The sequence below is a fragment of the Camelus bactrianus genome, chromosome 7 (genome assembly GCF_048773025.1).
Source record: "Camelus bactrianus isolate YW-2024 breed Bactrian camel chromosome 7, ASM4877302v1, whole genome shotgun sequence".
Taxonomy (NCBI): Eukaryota; Metazoa; Chordata; class Mammalia; order Artiodactyla; family Camelidae; genus Camelus; species Camelus bactrianus.
In genome coordinates, this window is record NC_133545.1 from 26,582,140 (window position 1) to 26,601,891 (window position 19,752).

At 38.1% G+C, this 19,752-nt stretch overlaps 1 protein-coding gene across 1 annotated transcript in view; it reads left to right on the forward strand.

Moving 5' to 3' along the window:
* The window catches only part of TSPAN12 (tetraspanin 12), a 63,113-nt gene that overhangs the window by 32,055 nt on the left and 11,306 nt on the right, over positions 1–19,752 (forward strand). Inside the window, exons 5-7 of the mRNA XM_074367163.1 lie at positions 5,473–5,547; positions 9,755–9,862; positions 14,040–14,183. Coding sequence (XP_074223264.1) covers positions 5,473–5,547; positions 9,755–9,862; positions 14,040–14,183 — 327 coding nt within the window. The remainder of the gene's footprint in view (positions 1–5,472; positions 5,548–9,754; positions 9,863–14,039; positions 14,184–19,752) is intronic.

Here is a 19,752-nt window from a genome sequence, read left to right on the forward strand (position 1 = left end):
GAGGCTTAGTGCTTTGCCCAAGGTCATCTACCTGGTATGTAAAGGGGCCAGAATCTGAAGCCAGGTCTGTTTTGTTTCAAAGCTCATGTTCTTCCATTTGTAAACTTAAAAGAAGTCAGCAAAGCAGTTTCACGTACAGTATTTTATCTAGTCTTCTGTCATCTGGTCTAGGGAGGACATTCAGTTTTGAACTGAAAGGTAATTATTCTCAGTTTGAGAGATTTGGTGAAAAAAAAAATCACTGATTAATTGCATGGTTTTGGGAGTATATCTTATTATCAGCTTGCCTTACTTGCAGTTTTTTCATGAACATACGTTTAAGGATAAAACTTATTCATATGACACAAATTTTAGTTTAATTACTAGAGAAGAACTTAGCTATTTTAAGAAAGTCTGTATTGAATAATTTTTAAAGCAAATGAAATAGTTTGTAACGCAAATAATTGCCTTCTAATTTCCTTGTATAAACACACTTTCCTAGTCTTCATTTGTTTAAAATGTTTGGTTGATAGTAGCTCAGGAAAGATGGGGAGAGTCTGTGTATTGTTCCTTTTCTTTACCTGTGTAAATTGTCTTAAATATTTAAAGACACACTAAATTATCATAGTATAAACTTCAAAAAAGACACATGGTGAAACAGAGAGGCAACATTTAAAACAAAACTGTGTAAGCAGAAGTCAAGGGTAGTCAAATGTTAACAAGAAACCTTGAGCTCAAATTAGTCAGAGAAATTCAAGGAAACCTGAAATTGTTTTTTTTTTTCAGTTGGTAAGCTGATCATTATTTCCACTGACATCTATTGAATACCTGCTGTGTGACAGATACCGCTTCGGCGCTGGGATAAAATAATGTTTAAGAACAAGTTCCCTGCTAGCCAGAACCAGTGGTCTGGCAGGTGAGGGAGCACAGTGACTTGTGAGTGAGGCAGATGACTGGTTTAAAAGCTGAAGCCTCTGAGGCTTGACATCAGGAGACAGAGATACCTTTATACACAAAGGGAAGAAGAGGAGTCAAATGGGAAAGAACAGGAGATGAAATAGTGGGAAACAATGATAAGTAAGAAAGTGCGACACCGGGCAGGGAATGAAGGTCAGATTCGGGAGGAAAGGACAAGTCTATATTCTATGGTATCTCACAAACTATTTCAGAATAGCATTTGTATGATGCTTTACAAATTAAAAAAATTTCCAAACCACTTTCCATGTGTCAAATCAAACTTGATGATAACAGTGAAGAAGGCTCTGTTTTTATCTTCATCATTTAGGTGCGCAAACTGAAGTCAGGGCAGTTTAATGATTTTCCAGAGATCACAGGGTTGCAACGTCGGTCTGCTGACTCCAAATTCAGAGCTCTTTCCACCATTCTAGGACAGCATTCATGGAGAGACGGGCGACTTGCTCTGCAAACTAGACTGGTACGGATGATCTCTTCAGACCATGTGTGTTGGGAAAGTAAAAGCATGAGAAACACATGCTGACGCCACTAGGAGAGATGTACACGTGGTCCAGTAATGTCGAGGACAGCAGACAGTTTTGCAGAGAGATGTGATATATGTGTACGCTTCCTACCATAACCAAGCCCAATGGGAGCCACTGCTTAATTCTTTGCTAGTTTTGTTCTATTCTATCTGTAGATTAACACCAGGTTTTACAGATGCCTCACTCAGACCCAGCCCTTAAACTAAATAGTGACAGAGAGATTCTCTGTGCAATGATCAATATGAGGATGACTTTCTCTAGGACTCAGAGCTCACCAAGAAAGAAAATGTAGGCATGAATGCAGTTGATTTGTCTCTCTTGTATTAAGGATAGAACTGACTTTTAAAGTTTTCCTTGCAATTGGAAGACTGGATGTCTGAGGCTAATACAGTGACAACCAAGAAAAGGCAGCCCACCATGAAGCTGTAGCACCATCTATAAAAATATATTTTATTTGAATTAAATTTTAGATTTACTTTGCTCTAAGAAAGTTCTGTCATGTTGGCGAAACTTGTATTTTCAGTATCAAGGTCAAATAAATATGTGCCTCTGAGTATAAGTGGAATAAAGACAGAGGAATTGTCTTATATGAGAGAACTTGCATCAAATGAAACAATCAAATCTGAAAGATACGATCATTTTAGAGTTTTCCCCAGTTTAAAGAGTGTCCCACTCATGCGGACCTTACCCCTTCCCTCCTGGGACTGGCGATCTCAGTTTTGAGTGTGTAATGAGAAATTGTTTAAGATATATATGCTTTACATATGCATCCTTGGGGATGCTTAAGACACAGTTTTGCTAGTCCATCATTGTAAAGGTCACTTTAGAAAGTCAAGATGACGTCGCGCCTGTAGTTATTACACTGTTGTTTGGCTCCCCTAGCTTGCAGAGCCACCCAGGTATTGCACGCATTGTGTACATCTGGGCCCTTACTCTGCGCTGGGGGACTTTCTGTTGATGCAGCACAGACATCGGAAACATCGGAAGCTAGTCAGTGACTCCAGAAGACAAGAAATGAGAGCGATGACTCAAATGGGATTTAAAGGGATTAAAAGTCAATCCAGTTCTTTAAATTATCTTTAATTTCCTTGATGTTTTTATAGTTCTCTGTGTATGTCTTCCACACCTCACACTGGTCAGAATGGCCATCATTAAAAATTCCAGAAACAATAAGTGTTGGAGAGGGTGTAGAGAAAAGGAAACTACACTATTGGTGGGAATGTAGTTTGGTGTAGCCATTATGGAAAACAGTATGGAGAGTCATTAAAAAACTAAAAATAGACATACTCTAGGGTCCAGCAATCCCACTCCTGGGCATATATCCAAAGAAAACTATAATTCGAAAAGATACATGCACCCCAGTGTTCATAGCAGCACTATTTACAATATCCAAAACATGGAAGCAACCTAAATGTCCACCAGCAGATGACTGGATAAAGAAGATGTGGTGTATATATATAATGGAACACTACCCACCCATAAAAAAAGAATAAAATGCCAGTTGCAACAACATGGATGGATCTGGAGATTGTCATACTAAGTGAAGTGAGCCAGAAAGAGAAAGATAAATGCCATATGATATCACTTTATGTGAAATGTAAAAAAAATGAGACATGAACTTACTTACAAAACAGAAACAGACTCAGAGACATAGAAAACAAACTTGTGGTTACCAGGTGGGGGAGTGGCGGAGGTGGAGGGATAAATTGGGAGTTTGAGATTCGTAGATAGAAACTTACTATATATAAAATAGATAAACAACAAGGTATAGCACAGGGGACTACATTCAATACCTTATAATAGTCTTATGATGAGAAAGAATGTGAAAAGGAATATATATATATATGTAGATGTACAACTGAATCACTATGCTGAACATTAGAAATTAACACAACATTGTAGATCGACTCTACTTCAATTAAAAAGTCATTCCAGAGATCTGCATGGTTATCCCCAAGGCAAAGCCAGGGTGTGTCCTAGTCTTTTTCTACCATTAATGCACACAGTTCTCGTCCATGTTCATGCTTCATCTTTAAAGGGATCTTGACTCTTCAGGCTGTTTTGGTTTTCATTGTCACCAGAGGTCAATTTTGAAAAGAATTTTGATTAGGGATCTGAGAAAACAAAAGTATCTCATAGTGCAAATTTTTTCTGGAGTCTCACTCTTTCCTAGGTTCTTATCAAAGAAAGAAAATTTATTTAGCACATAATTATTGAACATTTAGTCTTCATATTGTAACATAAGGTGAAAATACATTATTGTTCATGTCTAGACATCTCTTAAGTGAATTATTAAGAAGAATTTGGAGAAAAAAATGTCTTGGAGTAATGTGTTCACAAAATTTCTTCTAATTATTTTAAGGCTAAAATCTTCAAAGTAAGGCAATACTTGGAAATGAGATCTAAGTAGACTGAAGCTGACCAGGAGTACTACACAGGCTATAAATAAAAGTGCTTGTAAAATGGGATCCCCTTAAGAAAATATTACTTTACCTTTTGAATCAAATTATTATTTTTAAACATGCTTTTATCTAAGAGATTTTTATAGCTATATGTTCTTTATTAAATTACAACTAATAACAGTGATTTATATTTTAAAACCATAAAGGATATATCATGGAAGTAGTAGAAAATCAGCTCAAATTTCTCTTTTATTTTCCCCTCTTTTTGGGGGACAAAAATTATGAAGCAAAGAAACTCACCATTCAGGCCTTGATGGCTCACAGTCCTGCATCAGTCCTTTTTTTTCCCATTTCCCTGCTACCAGCCTAGTTCAGCGATCTTTTATTTAGTTTTCCTAATCACACCTTTGCTTTCCTACAGGTCATTTTCATATAACAGCCAGAATTATGTTTTTATAATGTATATCAGGTCATGTCACCTGCTAATGAATTTCAGTTATATATAGGAAAAAATTCAAAGTCCTTTCTGTGGCCCACCAAGATCTGGCCCTTTGTACCTTTCAGGGTCACCTACTGCCCTCACTGTACCCAGCCCCGCCCCTCCTGTGTTTCGGTACCACTGAGCTCTTAACTAACTAGCTCCCCGGAAAGCTGGCCTTGCTCCTGACCTTTCCTCTTCCTGGATGGCTTTCCCGCACAGCTTATCAGCACTGCCCTCTCCTTGGCGTTACTGACTCATCTTAAAGATCACCTTCATAAAGAGACCTTTCCTGGTCACCCGGTCCAAGGCGGCCCTGCGTCACTCACCATCATGTCACTCTGCTTCGATTTCATGTATTCTTATCTATTCATCTATCATGTAACAAATGTTTATTGACCATCTGTTCTGTGTTGATGAACACAGTAAAGTTCCTGCCCTTAATGGAGCCACCATTCCAGTGAAGAGGAAAAATCAGTTTGTCACAGCTTGGTACCCCCAGCCCTGATCCGGCACCACAAACGGAGTAAGGGTGCCGTGACAGCAGTGGGCTTGTTTTAATTCTGCTGGAATGAATGACCTTTCAGAGAGCTCATTCTTTCTCACCCTTTTACCATTTACTTCTGTAAAGTTACCTCTACAACTGGGGAAGTGGCAAGGAACCGCACAAAGAACTCAGCCGCAGTGGGTCTAGGCTGCTACAATTTATTTATTTATGCATTTATGTTTATTTATTTGATTATTTATTTATTTTATTTATTTTTTAATGCACATTCTTGAGCAAGTCAGGTTAGACTGCCTACTTTTTGCCTTCATTTTTTCACTTGTAAAATGAGGTAGTCTTCTCCACTGAGTGAATTAATGATGAAAGTATTCAAATAAATAGAGCGCTATCCAAAGGGTCCACTGAGGTAGTATTAAATGTTGTCTGCAGATGTTTCTAAGTTTGCTGAAATTTTCCCCATCTGCTCCCAAAGGAAGGAGCTTCTTGAATATGTGCCTCTGTCTTCTTGTCCGTTGGATAAACAGCACTGAAGAATATTTAGCTTGTCTCCAATGACCACATTTCACTTTGATTCTATCCTAACAGCATTCATTTTCTGTTCTTCTGCAGTACTTTGGAAGCTTACTTGTCATTTTCTGCGTAGAGCTGGCTTGTGGCGTTTGGACATACGAGCAGGAAATTATGGTGAGTTCAAAATGGAATATAATCACAATCTGAAGCAAGATGTGTTCAGCCTTTTAAATCAGATACTCTAGAGTTGTTAGGCACCTGATTATAAGTTTGTGTGTTAATGCTATATGGTAACAACGAATATTCTCAATACTTCTGAAACGTAACATTTCCTTTTCTGTGTCGAAAGCATAGTGCCAAAGCATAATTTGTAATATTTCTTTCCTCTGCTCTGATATATGTCTTTAATTCCAGACCTTGCTTAAACATGGATATAACAGACTAAACACAATATATGTTCCAAAATAATTTTACCAACTTTTGATTGTGTAATAGGAAATATTCGCATTAGCCATAGGACTTGAGAAAGCTTGAAAATCTACATGACAGCCTTCTAAGATGCTGACTGTCCACTGATGGCTAGGGAGCAGCCACTTTCTGTTTGTAGCAGGGCTTAACCATCCTCCAAATCAAGAAGTGTGTGTTAGAATGAATGAGAATAAATGTTTCTTAACCTTAAGATTTTACCAGTAATGTTTGGTTTACCGCTTACACCTCGCCTCTGTTCCATTGGGCATTATTACTTATTTGCTGTTTGCTCATTTCACTGGTGAAAATCGGCACATTGATGATCAGCGAGGTCCAGCACCTTTGCACGTCTGCGAAGGCTGGCTCTTTTCATGGTGGCAGGTCAGATGGTTCCACGGGGAGCCTCGTAGAGTAACTCTGTTTCAGGAAGGTGATGTTTTTTCAACATGTAGTCTTTGGACTGTCTACAGCAGGAGTCACCCAGGGCAATTTTTTTTTTTAATTGCACATTATAGGGCTCTAGGCCAGATCTGTGAAAACAGAATAGAGGGAAAGGCAAGGGCTGGGCATTGGCATTTGTGACAAATCCCAGGTGAGTCTTCAACATTTTAAAATTTAAGAGCTCTTAGGAAGAGAATGTTATTTTACATTTGTTTCTGAGCGGCATTTCAGCTGTTGTGTAAGAAAATTGAAGACGTCTCTAGAACTGATGCAGTTCTTAAAGATTCTATGGTGAACCCGCTATTGTGTCTGTGACACTGTTTTGTATACTAAGTGGCAATTACAGACTAGTGGGTACCTGCATACTTCAGTTTTGTAAACGATGCTTTGGCATTGCTATGCAGCTCAGCCCTTCCGAAAACACTCATGCTTTCAATGTATGACAACTCTCAGTAAGAAGAGAATGGATGGGGTTTTTTTTTCTATTAAAAATTGAAAAATCAGGGCAGGGTCTAACTAGTTTAATTTAAACTTAAGGGTTATCTTCAAAATGAAACCTCCTATTAAAGTAAGAATGCTTTTGTAAGCTGTTATGGAGATCTTCCATGGTGATTGTGTTTTTGTATCTTTTGCATTTTGTCAATTTTTGTTTTATATATTTCAAGGCTATGTTTTTAGGTACACAAACATTTCTACTTCAGGATGAATTGAAAAGTCTATCACTGGGTTAAGACTATTATGCTTTAAAGTCTACTTCATCTGATATTAATATAGTTATACCACCTTGTAAAAATTTAATGTTTATATGGTTTATTTTCTGCCCATTTTTTGAGCTTTCTTTATCCTTGTTTTCAGATATCCCCTTTGTAAACAACTTATACTTAAAGAATATCCTATTGAAATTATGCCTTTAATTGGAATAATTAGTCCATTTATACTTAATGTAATTATAGGTTATATTTGAGTTTAAATCTATAATCTTACTATGTCTTCTTCGGTGTTTCACTGAGCTGCAAAACTGGGCAATTCCAGGAAGGTCGGTGGGGTGGGTGGTAAAAAGAAAACTATGCAGGGAATCAGGGGACCTAACTAAGTTTTAGGCCTTCTCGTAGCTTTGTGACTTCGGACAAATCATTTATCTTCTTTGGCTATTTTTGCTTCTTTGCTTATAAAATAAAGGAATTGGATTAGGGGAAAAAATCGGAATGCTTTTGTCATCTTTGAAAATCATATTTTCACACCATCCCTAGAAATTTGGTATATTAAGAGAAAAAGTAATTGGTTCCAGGGACTCAGTTTCTGTGTCTTATTAATTTTTTTCTGTTTTCAGAAAACACGTGGATCTCCTTAACATTCAAGCAATCGATAGTAAATTGTACAATTAATTCTGATCTCCTCATCTCAGCTTTTGTGTTCTTTTTGGTAATTAAAGGGTTTTTAGAAATGAGTTTACTTTCTAGTGGATTTTTTAAATGGTCTGTATAGCGTTTATGTCATTCTAATGTTTGATAAATCTCCTAAGTTATAGCAAGTTTGAAATGAATTAATTTAAGGTATTTGAAAGGAAATATTTTGACTTTCCTATAACTCTAAGGAACTTGAGGAAACAGAAAGGAATTCCTGCTTTTTAGATACTTTCTTCTGTTTGGCTAAGGGGCGATCTGCAAGTGTTTTCTTAGTGTCACAGTGGTACCAGATGGGTGTACGCAGCCGTGTCACTTGAAGGCATACATCACTGTTTTGCTTGGGTAAATCTTCCCCCATTAAGTCACCAGGATAAAACAAGGGCTGTTTAAAAGTGAAATGTGGAAAGTAGTCCTTTAGGAAAAACATTTGTCAGAATATTTTTTTTATTACTTTTGCACTAATAGCAGTGTGAATGAAAAGTGTCGTTAAAGTTTATTAGCTGCCAAATTTCGCAGAACCCAGGCTTTGCATAGAATGGGCTTTGTGCTCTTAGCTGTTCCATGCAAGGAGCCAATACATGTGTGTTTTCCTTTATGGCCCGATCGTGGTATTTTGTGCCAGAACCTCCGTGATCTCTTCTGTTTCTTGCTATATTTGGTCTCCGATCAATTGTGGTCACAAGGGGGAAGCAACTTAAATTTATTCTGGAAAACAAAATTTAAAACAAGAGTGTTCTAACAACCAGATCAGGAGGAGGTTTGACAACAGACAGGCTATTTCTGTTTTTCTGTTTTTTGGTTTTTTTTTTTTTAATACATGTTCACCTTCTGTGCATCATTCTGACTCTAGATAAAATCTGCCAATAATATTAACCGTTTCAGATTATAAATTTCCAGAGAATTTATTTCACTTCCCCTTATTTTACGTTCAAAAGGATATGAGATAATAATAATTTATGGTGAGTAGCTTGAACTTTGGTTAGTTATCTGAAGTTTGTTGAAACCATATGAACACAAAGTATACCCAGTCGGCCCATTATTTAGGGAACAAAGTTGTGTGCCCAAGTGTTGGGGTGTTTTCTTTTGTAGCATGCATTTCCAGGTAATAAAAATGAAAATTAACAAAGGAACAAAATGAAGACTTTCTGTGGCCGGGAGTTTTTAAAATACTTCTACTGATAATGGCTTTTTTTTAAAAAAATAAGGTTTGAAAATAGTATTAACCTTGTGTTACTGTCAAACTTGTCAGACTAAGCTCGGTCCGTATTACTCCATAGATCAGATGCAGAAGTCTGTCTGCTTTCCCTGGAGTTACTTTAATACCACGCGTGTGGAGAGATTAGGATTTGGATGACCCAGCTTCTCCTGTGGCACTGTAGATAAAACACAGCGTGACGTGCCGACTAGATTTCTAGCCAGCTGTTGTATTGTGTACCTGAAGCTCTGTCCTGACTGAATACTCTATTAAGGGATGCGGTGACTTGAGAGGGGAAGCACAAAAAGTGCTTTCGTTTCACAACTATCTTTTCTAGAATTCCAGCATGCCTCTAAAATCCAAATTTTGGAAGGGCATTTACAAACTTATCCTAGAGTGAAGTTTGACTTGAGCTGAACTCTTTCCCTTCTTCGTTCTTTCTCCTTGATTTTCGTACCACAATCTGCAGTCACTACAAAGAACAAGCTCATAACATTATGAAATCAAGGCAAAGGACATTCTGCAGCAGGGATCGCTGGCCATGAGGAGCTCTTCGGCTAGACAGTTGACTTGTTTTGTGATTTCCCTGAACTTGATGTCAGCACTAAATGACATTATTTTGCTTACTATTTAGTACAAAAATCTACATGTAGAGATTGGTCAATAAATATTTAATAACCCCAAGCTTAATTTATGCCCCAAATAGATATAAATTCATAACAGTATTTGTCAATTGTGAGACATCCCGTGGATGTGTGATTATGCGGATGAGTCTATGAGTGATTGTGTTTGTGAATATGTGAACATGTGTGAGTCTGAATGTGGGTGTTTGCATGTTACAGTTGTTGATATTTTGCTTTTTTGTCTCCAGGTTCCAGTCCAGTGGTCAGACATGGTCACTTTGAAAGCCAGAATGACAAATTATGGCTTACCAAGATACCGGTGGCTTACTCACGCTTGGAATTTTTTTCAGAGAGAGGTAAGTGCTACAATTTCTGAGGCAGAGGGTGTGGAATAAATGGCACGCTCTTAAAGCCAGTGTTCAAAGCTTTGGCTTTGGTCATTTTCTCTGTGCTAAAAAGTTAAGCCCATGATTCCGTCACCACTGGTGTCGTTCTTTATTGAGAAATACTTTAAGCAGCACCATGCCCTGCCTTTCTTCCTGTGCGCACCCTTTCCCCTTCATTTCACGTGGTTTACATATATTTTAGAATTTCTTAAAATGCCGTTTTGCTAAACTACTGTTAATTTTCCTTTTTTAAGGAGAATTCTTTAATAATTATTCAGAACTCTCTATATGAAGGGATAAATTTTCAGGACTTTTTGAGCTATCTGTAAATTAAATGTCATTTAAAAGTTTTAAATAATGGGTCTCATTTGGGGATTAGGACTCACTGTATCATTAAAAGCATAAGATTTCTAGTCAGAAAGACCTTGGTTCAAATTCTGGCTCTGCTACTTACTATTACGGGAGCTTCTATAATTTACTTAACTTCCTTAAGCCTTAGTCTCCTCATCTGTAAAATGGGGCTGTCTCCTCAGGTTGCTGAGAAGATTAAATGGGATCATAAGTTTGACCTCATTTAGTTGATGTTATTAACCATTACATTACAAAGTATGGATGCTTCCAGCTTTTCTTACCTAACTTCTCTATAGCACTGCATCCTGTTATCTAAATACAGGAATTGTATTTAGATGTTTAAAATCTGGTGACTTGCAGTTAACCATTGATTCTAACCAAGTTCTTCTCCTAAGCAGCTTCCCTGGGATGGGAGTGACATCCCCAGAGGACCCAGTATATCTCTTTTTTTAATGTCATTTAAAGCCGGGCCACAGAGCATTTGAGAATCACTGTCTTGTATCACCGAGATCCAGCTCTCTGTGGGTTACTCTGTCTTGGATACGGGCAGAGGTTCAAGCCCAGGATAATCTCCAAATCTGGCTCTTTGTGTTACAGTTGTTGAGATGGTGAAAATTATCATTGCAACACAGATTTCCTGTTTACTTAAATGTTTCCTGGCTTTGTTTACTCTTCATCTGTACTAAAAACAACGCAAAGGGGAAAGAAGCGAAGCTTAGGGAATTTATAGTAAGCTGTGTTCAGCTCCTGCCCTGATCAGAAGCTTCCCAGAACTCTTAACTTTCTGAGATTTGCATGTAGACCATGATAATCCAGGTTAAAAAACAAACTGAGTTTTGTTTTTTTTTTTTCCCAATGGTACAAAGAGGGGCCCAGTCTAGGTGGACAGTGGACAGCGTTGCACAACAGCCCGCACATATGTATTTTTAGATTCGTTGTATGGTGAGTTCCTGCCTCCAGACCGTAGGCCTGAGTTACCCAGAAGGAGGTGGTGAAGACCTCCATGCATCCTGAAAGAGCTTTTAAAAGCCCCTTGTGTTAGTTTGCTAGAGCTGCAGTCATAACAAAGTGCCACAGCCTGGGCGGCTCAAGGCACGGAAATTTATTGTCTCACGGTTCTGGAAGCTGGACGTCTGAGATCAAGCACAGGCAGGGCTGCTTTTTCTGAGGCCTCTCTCCTGGGCTTGTAGACAGCCAGTCTTCTCCCTGTGTCTTCTCGGCATCTTCCCTCTGCGTGTTTAAATTTCCTCTTCTGATAAGAACATCAGACATACGGGATTAGGACCACTCTTACGACCTTATTTTAATTACTTCTGTAAAGACCCTTGTCCCAAATAGGGTCACATTCTGAGGGTGAGCCCCTCAACGTGAATTTTGGTGGTGGGGGCGGGAGGATACGATTCAGCTAATAACTCCCCCCTCCCAGAATAAATTGTGGGGCTGAAAGCGACCTTGTCAGGCTCCAGTTTTCCCGACTCCTGATTCGGTGCAGTTCTGGGCAAGTACCTCACTTTGCTGGCCTCTCACTTACGCCCTAGTGATGTTTATTTAATGCTTTAAAAAAAGAAAAAAACCTGATGGATTAACAGACGCACACTACTACGTATAAAACAGATAAACAATAAAGACCTACCGTATAGCACAGGGAGCTGTGTTCAATTTCTTGCAATATCATATGATGGAAAAGAATATGAAAAGAAAATATATATGTTTGTATAAGTATAACTGAATCACTTTGCTGTCTGAGTCACCTAAAACTAACATTTAAATCAACTACACTTCAATAAAAATTTTAAAAAAAAACCTGACACTAAAAAATGTATTTATTTTTCCTAAAAAAAATTTTTTTTAATGGAGGTACTGGGGATTGAACCCAGGACCTCATGCATGCTAAGCATGTGCTCTGCCACTGAGCTGTACCCTCCTCCCATATGTATTTATTTATTTTTAGCATAGTGATTGGGGTCTGTCTAGTCTTGGGAACAGACAGGGTCTGCTGTTCACTGGTCTGTGGTCGTGGCAAGTCACTTGACTCATTAGAGGCTCAGGTTCTTCATGTGTAAAACAGTGGTGGAATTTTCCAGTTTGATGCCATGCTAGCAAGAGTGGCCCTATCTGACAATGAGGTTTTAAAGGAGGCAAGAGAACTTCAAGGAGAGGTAGACCATAGTCATGTGTCCCTAAGAATGGGTTTGCTTAGTGAGTAAACATAAGAGGTTTTAGGAAAAATTTCAGTACCAAGACAGTATCTTCTACTGATGAAGAAAGCCAACTGTGTAAAAAGACAAAATATCTCAGTGACTATTAAAATTTAAAAAAAAGGTTTTGGCCCTGAATGTGATATGCTTAAGGTATGTGGAAAAGTCATTTCTGTGGAGCACCTCATTTCCTGACAAGGTGGGATAAATGGGCTGTTCTGTTGTGGAGCTTTCCAAGGACTGGCCTTCTGTCATCAACGTAGAAAACACATGTCCTTAGGAAATGAGAGAAGTAGGTTTTCTCTGTGTGGAAGGATTTAAAAAGACTGACTTGGAAATGTAGTAGTTTATGATTTTTATAAAGTGGTCTTTTTACTACATGTGTTTTTTATGGATAGTCAATGACTTATGTAAAATATATGATGTCAAATTATGTTTGACCGAATTTGTAATGTTTGTGGTGTATTTGTGGCTTTTAGAGCAAGTTCATAAAAGGAAAACACTAAAAAATATTCTTAAGTTTCTTGGAAAATTTTAGCATTATCCATATAGCATTAGTAATTCATCATTTATAATACTCAGAATGATTGTTGTCTCTTTAAACATGAGATATTTAGGCAAATGAAAAAAATGGAAAATCACTTTTTTGTGTTTTCCTTGTTTCATTTTACATTATACATTCAGAATTCTTTAAAGTTTATTGTAGTTGAATTTTTAGAAGGTGGATTGTGATATTTTATGATACAGTGTTAATCCTGAACACAGACTGATTTGTTGGTCTGCATAATTTGCAAGGCCAGTCACTCTAGGCAAAATTCTTCTCAGTGACTGCCCATAGTCCTTGTTTTTGACTATATGGAAAAGTAACTCCACTCTACCCAAGGGCAGAAAGTGGTCATAGCTAAATATTCTGGATCTAATCTACATAGATCCTTATGCAGTGTTTCTGAACCTTGGCCACAGAAAGTTTTTGTTAATACTTGGTCAAATGAGACCAAAAAAAAAAAAAAAAAAAGACAATATAGTTTGTCTTCAACTTTATTCAAGCTAAAGATATATCATTTCTTCTGAGATTATGGTAATAGAATATGACAGGTTTTTCCAAGATTCTCACTTGGTTGAATAAAAATTTGTTGGCCAACAAATCTTTCTATGGAGGTTACGGAAACTTTTAATATAATATTTGAATTGGTTAAGCAGTTCAACTGGTAACCAGGCAATATGCAAATAGATTGATCAATTGTTCCTTAGTGGCCGGAGGATTACTATTAAAGATAAGACTTCAGCTATTTGTTTTGTTAGTGTGTGTAACTCTGTTGCTGTATGATCACTCGTGGAAGGTCTTACATTTGGGGAACGAGACTCTGTCATGCCTGATCTGTTTTTACGTGTTTTGGGCATTATGGTTCAGAATCGTTCCATTATGGAGTCCTTTTCTTTGTTTCTGTCATCAACACAGAATGTGCACATGTCATTAGGCGACGACAGAAGTGACTTTAGCTCTGGGTGCAAAACTGTAAGAAATCTAACATTTAATCTCCTATAAGTTAAGAAAATATTTTCGTAGTTCCTGAGCCTGACCAGTCATTCTTTCGCAGTTTAAGTGCTGTGGAGTTGTGTATTTCACCGACTGGCTGGAAATGACAGAGATGGACTGGCCCCCGGATTCCTGTTGTGTTAGGGAATTCCCAGGATGTTCCAAACAGGCCCACCAGGAAGATCTCAGTGACCTTTATCAAGAGGTAAGGCCATGTGTCATTTGCTTATCGTACATAAAAGTTTTCTTAAGATGACTTTTCTGTAAAGAATCAACAACATGCCAGTGCAATTTTCCTCTTCTGTCTAATTATGAAGAACCCGAAATACTTCCTCTAATATGTGAAAAAACAGGATAAAGCTAAAAAAATCAATATAGACATCTGCACACTAATCACATTTTACAAAGAAAAGTGGGAAAGACTAGGTTTTAGGATTAATTGGGATTTTGAATGGTGCTATCTAGAACCAAGTTCCATGGCCACCTCCTAGGGGTGCTTTGCAAACAGACACAATGCAGAGCGTGTGACAAACTCTGAACGTTTGGAAAGACAAGATTTTGACTTCCTGAGCAGAATATGTATTTTAGGGCCTCTACATAAACTAAAATATATATAGAGGGAAAAAAAAAAATCAAAGCTCCACTCTGCGGAGAAAATGCTGTCCTCAACTCTTCAGGTCCCCCTGCTGGCTAACGATCAGCGGTGTTAGTTTTAGTTAGCTGATTTAATGAAGTTAGATGCTCACTGGCATTAAAATCAGTTGTCAAGTGGCCAGGAAGCTTACATATTCATGTTTTCTGGGAGACTGTTTCAGAATCATCAGGTATTCCTTTGTTAGCAGAAGCTTTCCTATTCTTTCATTTTTAATGAAGGTGATTTTCACACTTTGTTAGCAGGGGAACCCTATTTTCAAATTAAAATCTAGAACTACACCGTTCCAGTAGCCAATAGCTACATGCGGATATTTAAATTAAAATTAAATAAAATTAAATTTCCATTTCCTTGGTTGCACTATCCACATTCTGGGTGCTTGACAGCCCCTTGGGACTAGCAGCTTCTGTACAGGACAACACAGATATAAGACATTTCCATCTTTACGGAAAGTTTTATTGTAGTCTTGATCTAGAATGGAAGCTCAAAATGTAAGTCAGATGGAAGGGAAGCTGCTCAGGCTGACGAGTTGGAATCATTTCGCAGATACATTGCCAATCAAGTATCTGGGTACCACAAATCATCTTACCGTAAGGTAGCAATTTATACCATTCTTAATACAATGCACACACACACATTTATATGGCTATAAAAATGAAACATTAAAACAAAACCCATCAGGATTTATAAAACATGCATTTTTATATATTTCAAGTTGGTTATCTTAGGAAGTTTTATGTTTTTTTCCCAGAAATACTGTTACTGTTCAAAATACTTTTTAGGCTGTCTGTACAAAGTCAGTTGTAGAGGTGCACACAAGTCAGTTTTTATTAATTTATAGTGTGAATTAACAGATTTGAAGAAGGTGCTGGATTGACCACACAAATGTTTCATCTTGTTGATGTCTTAGATATAAGTAAATTTTGGCTGTTAAAAAAAAAATTCGTCTTAGAAGACAAGGCTACACCATTTAAGGATATCCAAAATAGCGTGCTTCAGGCTCTGAAGGCATGCCACAAAGAGGAGTGTCAAATATTTTTAAGAGATTCAGAATCGCGTTATTCTTCCAACAGATATTTACTGTCTCACAGTTCCAAAGGCTGTAAGTCTTGATCAAGGTGCCAGCGAGGTTGGTTCCTCCTGAGGCACGTGGGGAAGAATCTCTTCTGGGCCTGTCCTGCAGCTTCTGGTGGTGTGCTGGCAATCACTGGCATTCCTTGGCTTGTAAAAGCATCACCCAGATCTCTGCCTTTACCTTTACATGACAATCTCCCTGTTTGCCTCTGTCTCCAAATTTCTCTTTTTCGTAAGGACACTTCATCCTAATTAATTGTAACTGCAAAGACTCAAGTTCCAAACAAGATCACATCACAGGTACTGAGGATCAACATATGCATTTGGAGGGAGTGAAATTTAACTCATAGCAAGAATTGTTGAAGCAGCTAAAGAAGTCAGTTTTTTTATTTTAAAAGATAATCAAAATACTTGCAGTCACGCCTCACACTACTGGGAAGTATTGTGTTTGGATGCTATCACTTTAAACATTATATTTAGTAACACCTTGGCTTTGAATGAAAATGAGTAGACAGGATATTGTATACTGAACAACGGATTATTGGGGCAGTGTTTCTGAGCTCTTCAGTGATTATGCTACTTTTTTTTTCTCCTGAGTTAAGGCTGAATATTGGTTGGTGTCCGTAGTAAGGATGGTCAACGAACAAGTTCAACAGTTAAAGTCCTGTTGATTTGATAAAACAGGCAATGGTGCTTAATATTTCTAAGATAATATCAAAAGCAGACATAATTGTGGATATTTAGTTACATTATAACTCATCACTAGATTAAAAAAAAAAAAACAGGTGATTACAGACAAACATTTATTTATTGGGATGTGAGCCCCAGGGAGGGCCTCCTCCTGGGATAATAAACCATTTTACAGAAAAAAATACAAGAAACAAAAACCAAAAAACCCCAGATAATTGCAGTACAGATGTAAGTATAGACATGTGAATTGAAACCTGTCAGCTTTCCTAGTGTGAACTTAATCCATCTGTTAGTTTTTAGGAGTGGCAAGTCAATATGAGAAATTATTGGGCTACACATAAAATAATTTCTGCCTTCTTTAGTGATTAATACCATTCATATGATTATAACCAATATTGATCATGAGAATGACAAAACATGAATGAATCTACCGTATCTTCCCACAAAGTCTGAATATGGACACATTCACTTCAGTTTTATTATTTAATTGAAAAGCAGTCAATTAAACATTTAATACATTTTTTAATTTAAAAATGCAGTTCATTGTTACTAGTAGTATTTATAATGAGATGCTTTAGTTTCAGGATGTCTAGAATTGCTTGTTACGTGAATTTTAAGATTAGAAGGAGCCACACTGTTGTGCATGTGCAAGTTGATGGCTCACATTATTTTAAAAGTTTTTTCATATATTCATCAAGAAACTTTCGGTAGCAAGCTGGCATTATCAGTTATGAGACAGGGGTTGATTATATCAGAGTAATCTGCTTTTGTATTTTACAGTTGATGACAGATACGGGTATTGGGGATGATATAGTGCATAATTATATGCGTAGTTGACTTACAAAAGTGATCACCTAGTAGCTTTATGGCACAAGTACAATTAAATCCATCATTAAAAATAAGACTTGGGGTGAGGGTATAGCTCAGTGGTAGAGTGCATGCCTAGCATGCCTGAGGTCCTGGGTTCAATCCCTAGCACCTCCATTAAAAAAAAAATCCATTAAAAAAAATGAATAAACCTAATTACCCTCCCCCAAAAAGATGATTAAATAAAAATAAGATTTAATTCCACTTTGCCCTGGGGAACATATGTTTCTTAACTGCAGTGTGCCCAGAGATCAACCACCTGGAAGATGAGGGGTCTCAAAGGGGAAACAAGGTGGGGACAGCTAGAGGCATTTGGGATATTTATTCTGAAGTAGCGAGTACTGAGAGGAGATTTTTTTATAGATGTCTTCAAAGATTTCAAAGTTTATCACTCAGAACAGGAACTAGACTTATTCATTGTTGCTCCAAGGGCCAGAAGTTCCAGGAAGGAAATTTTGAATCAATAGAAGGAAGACCTTGCTCATCAAAATCCGTCCAAGTTGTGATAAAGGTTCTTTTATAAAATAGTGAGTGTCTCATCACTAAAAATATTAAAGTCAAGGTCAGATAACTATGTCACTGGTGAGTAGAATGGGTTTTTAAATTAAGAGTGAATTGGGGCTAGATGAACTTCAAGGTCGCTTTTATCTTTCATATTCTGTAAGTGTAGAGATAAGAGCTGGCTTTCTTCCTGCAGTCTTTCTTCAGTAGTCTGAAATCAAGGAAATAAATCATTCTCAACCATCTGGCGGCCTGCGTGGTCCCTGACCCGATAATACCTTATGACATATTTGAAATCTGTGAAAAATGACAGAGCGGAAATACAGCAACAATCGCACCTTTTAAAAATATTTGCATCAGTGGGTATGGTTGGGTTTGGCACACAGCTTCTCAGATATCTGTAATGAGCTATATACTTGTAGAAAAGTATCAATTTAAACATTCACAGACAAAAATATCTCTGACCGTCCATTTGGTTCTATCCCATTCATTCATTCAAAATGTTTTCAGTACCTACTGGGTTCCAAGTGCTGTTGTAAATGCTGGAGATATAGGGTTCTAGTTAGGGATATACACATTTAACAAAAAAGAAAAGAAAAGAAAAATTATTTCAGGTGGCCGTAAGCACTTTGAAGACTGAACAGGGTCGTGCGCTGATGAATGGCTTTATTGGTGAAGGAGCTACTTAAGGTAGGATGTTCAGGGCAGGCTGTCTTTGGAGGTGACATGTGAACTGAGACCAGTTGGTGAGAAGGAGCCGGCCACGCAAAGGTCCAGCAAAGAGGAGTTTTCTTTTAGCTGCAGGGAACTGTGAGTACAAAAGCGCCCCTCTGCAGGTGGCCCTGGGCCAGGGATCCTTGACTATTCCAGCCCTGGTCTTTGGGCTTGTTCGTGCAACCACGCTCTCTAGATACTGGGTGTGAGACTTGGCCTCAGCAGAACCTCGGACTCGGAATTTAAGTTGGTGAGATACAGGACTAAGTAAGATGCATCTCTCCCTTCTCTCACCTGCTGTTTTCCCACCATACCTGTTACTAAAGTTCTGGACTTGATCTGGAGAAGAAAAGAGAGAAAGGAGAGTAAAGAAGGCTGGGAGAGAGAAAGGTCTTGTGGAGTCGGGACTGCCAACCCCTTGCCCAGGGACCAACCTGTGCTCTTCCCGGACGGGCTTCAAGAGGAAAGTGATGCTTCTGACTTCGTTTTCATATTCTAGATGCAGTTGTTTTTTTTTTTTCAGTGACTAGGGTCCATAGCTCTCATCGGTTTTTCTTGGGGCGCCACACAGAGAAGTGTGGAGAAGCGCAGTGGCAGGGAATGGTTAACAGGGCTTGCTGTCTCAGGTGGGAGACGGAGCAGAAACATCTCAAAGGGACTGAAATGCCATTTTCCTCCTCTGTGCGCCACCTCAGGAAAAGTAAATGGATGTAAACAAGCTCACAACAGGCCCTACTTCCAACTCAAAACGTAAAACAAAGAAGAAGAGAGAGTCCAGTGAAACACACTTCCAAAGACACATTTCTTTGTTTTGTAGTTAAAAGGTACTGACCGCTTCTCCAAAAAAAGTAGTTATTCACAGAGGTTATGTAAGGGCTGGACAGAGGGCTGGTTCCCATGAAGCTCTGTGCTTTTGGGACTCCTTTTCTTTGAACCTTTAGTCTTTATATGTTTTGTGTGACGTTGTGTTTGAATATCATATAATCTTAATAATTTCCCTTGGGGCAGGAGGGGTATAGCTCAGTGGTAGGACACATGCTTAGCATGCATGAGGTCCTGGGTTCAATCCCCAGTACCTCCATTAAAAAAAAAAAATTCCTCTGTGGCAAATAATTTTGCCCCAGACCATTTCTGCCTCTTTAGACTGTTGTTTATTTCTTTTCCGAGTAACAGAAAACCCTGTACAAATCCAGAGACAGAGAAGGGAAGGGATGTGGGTGTGAAGGGAGACGTGATCTCTCAGAGTCTGACTTGCAGGGCAAAGAACCCAGACGAT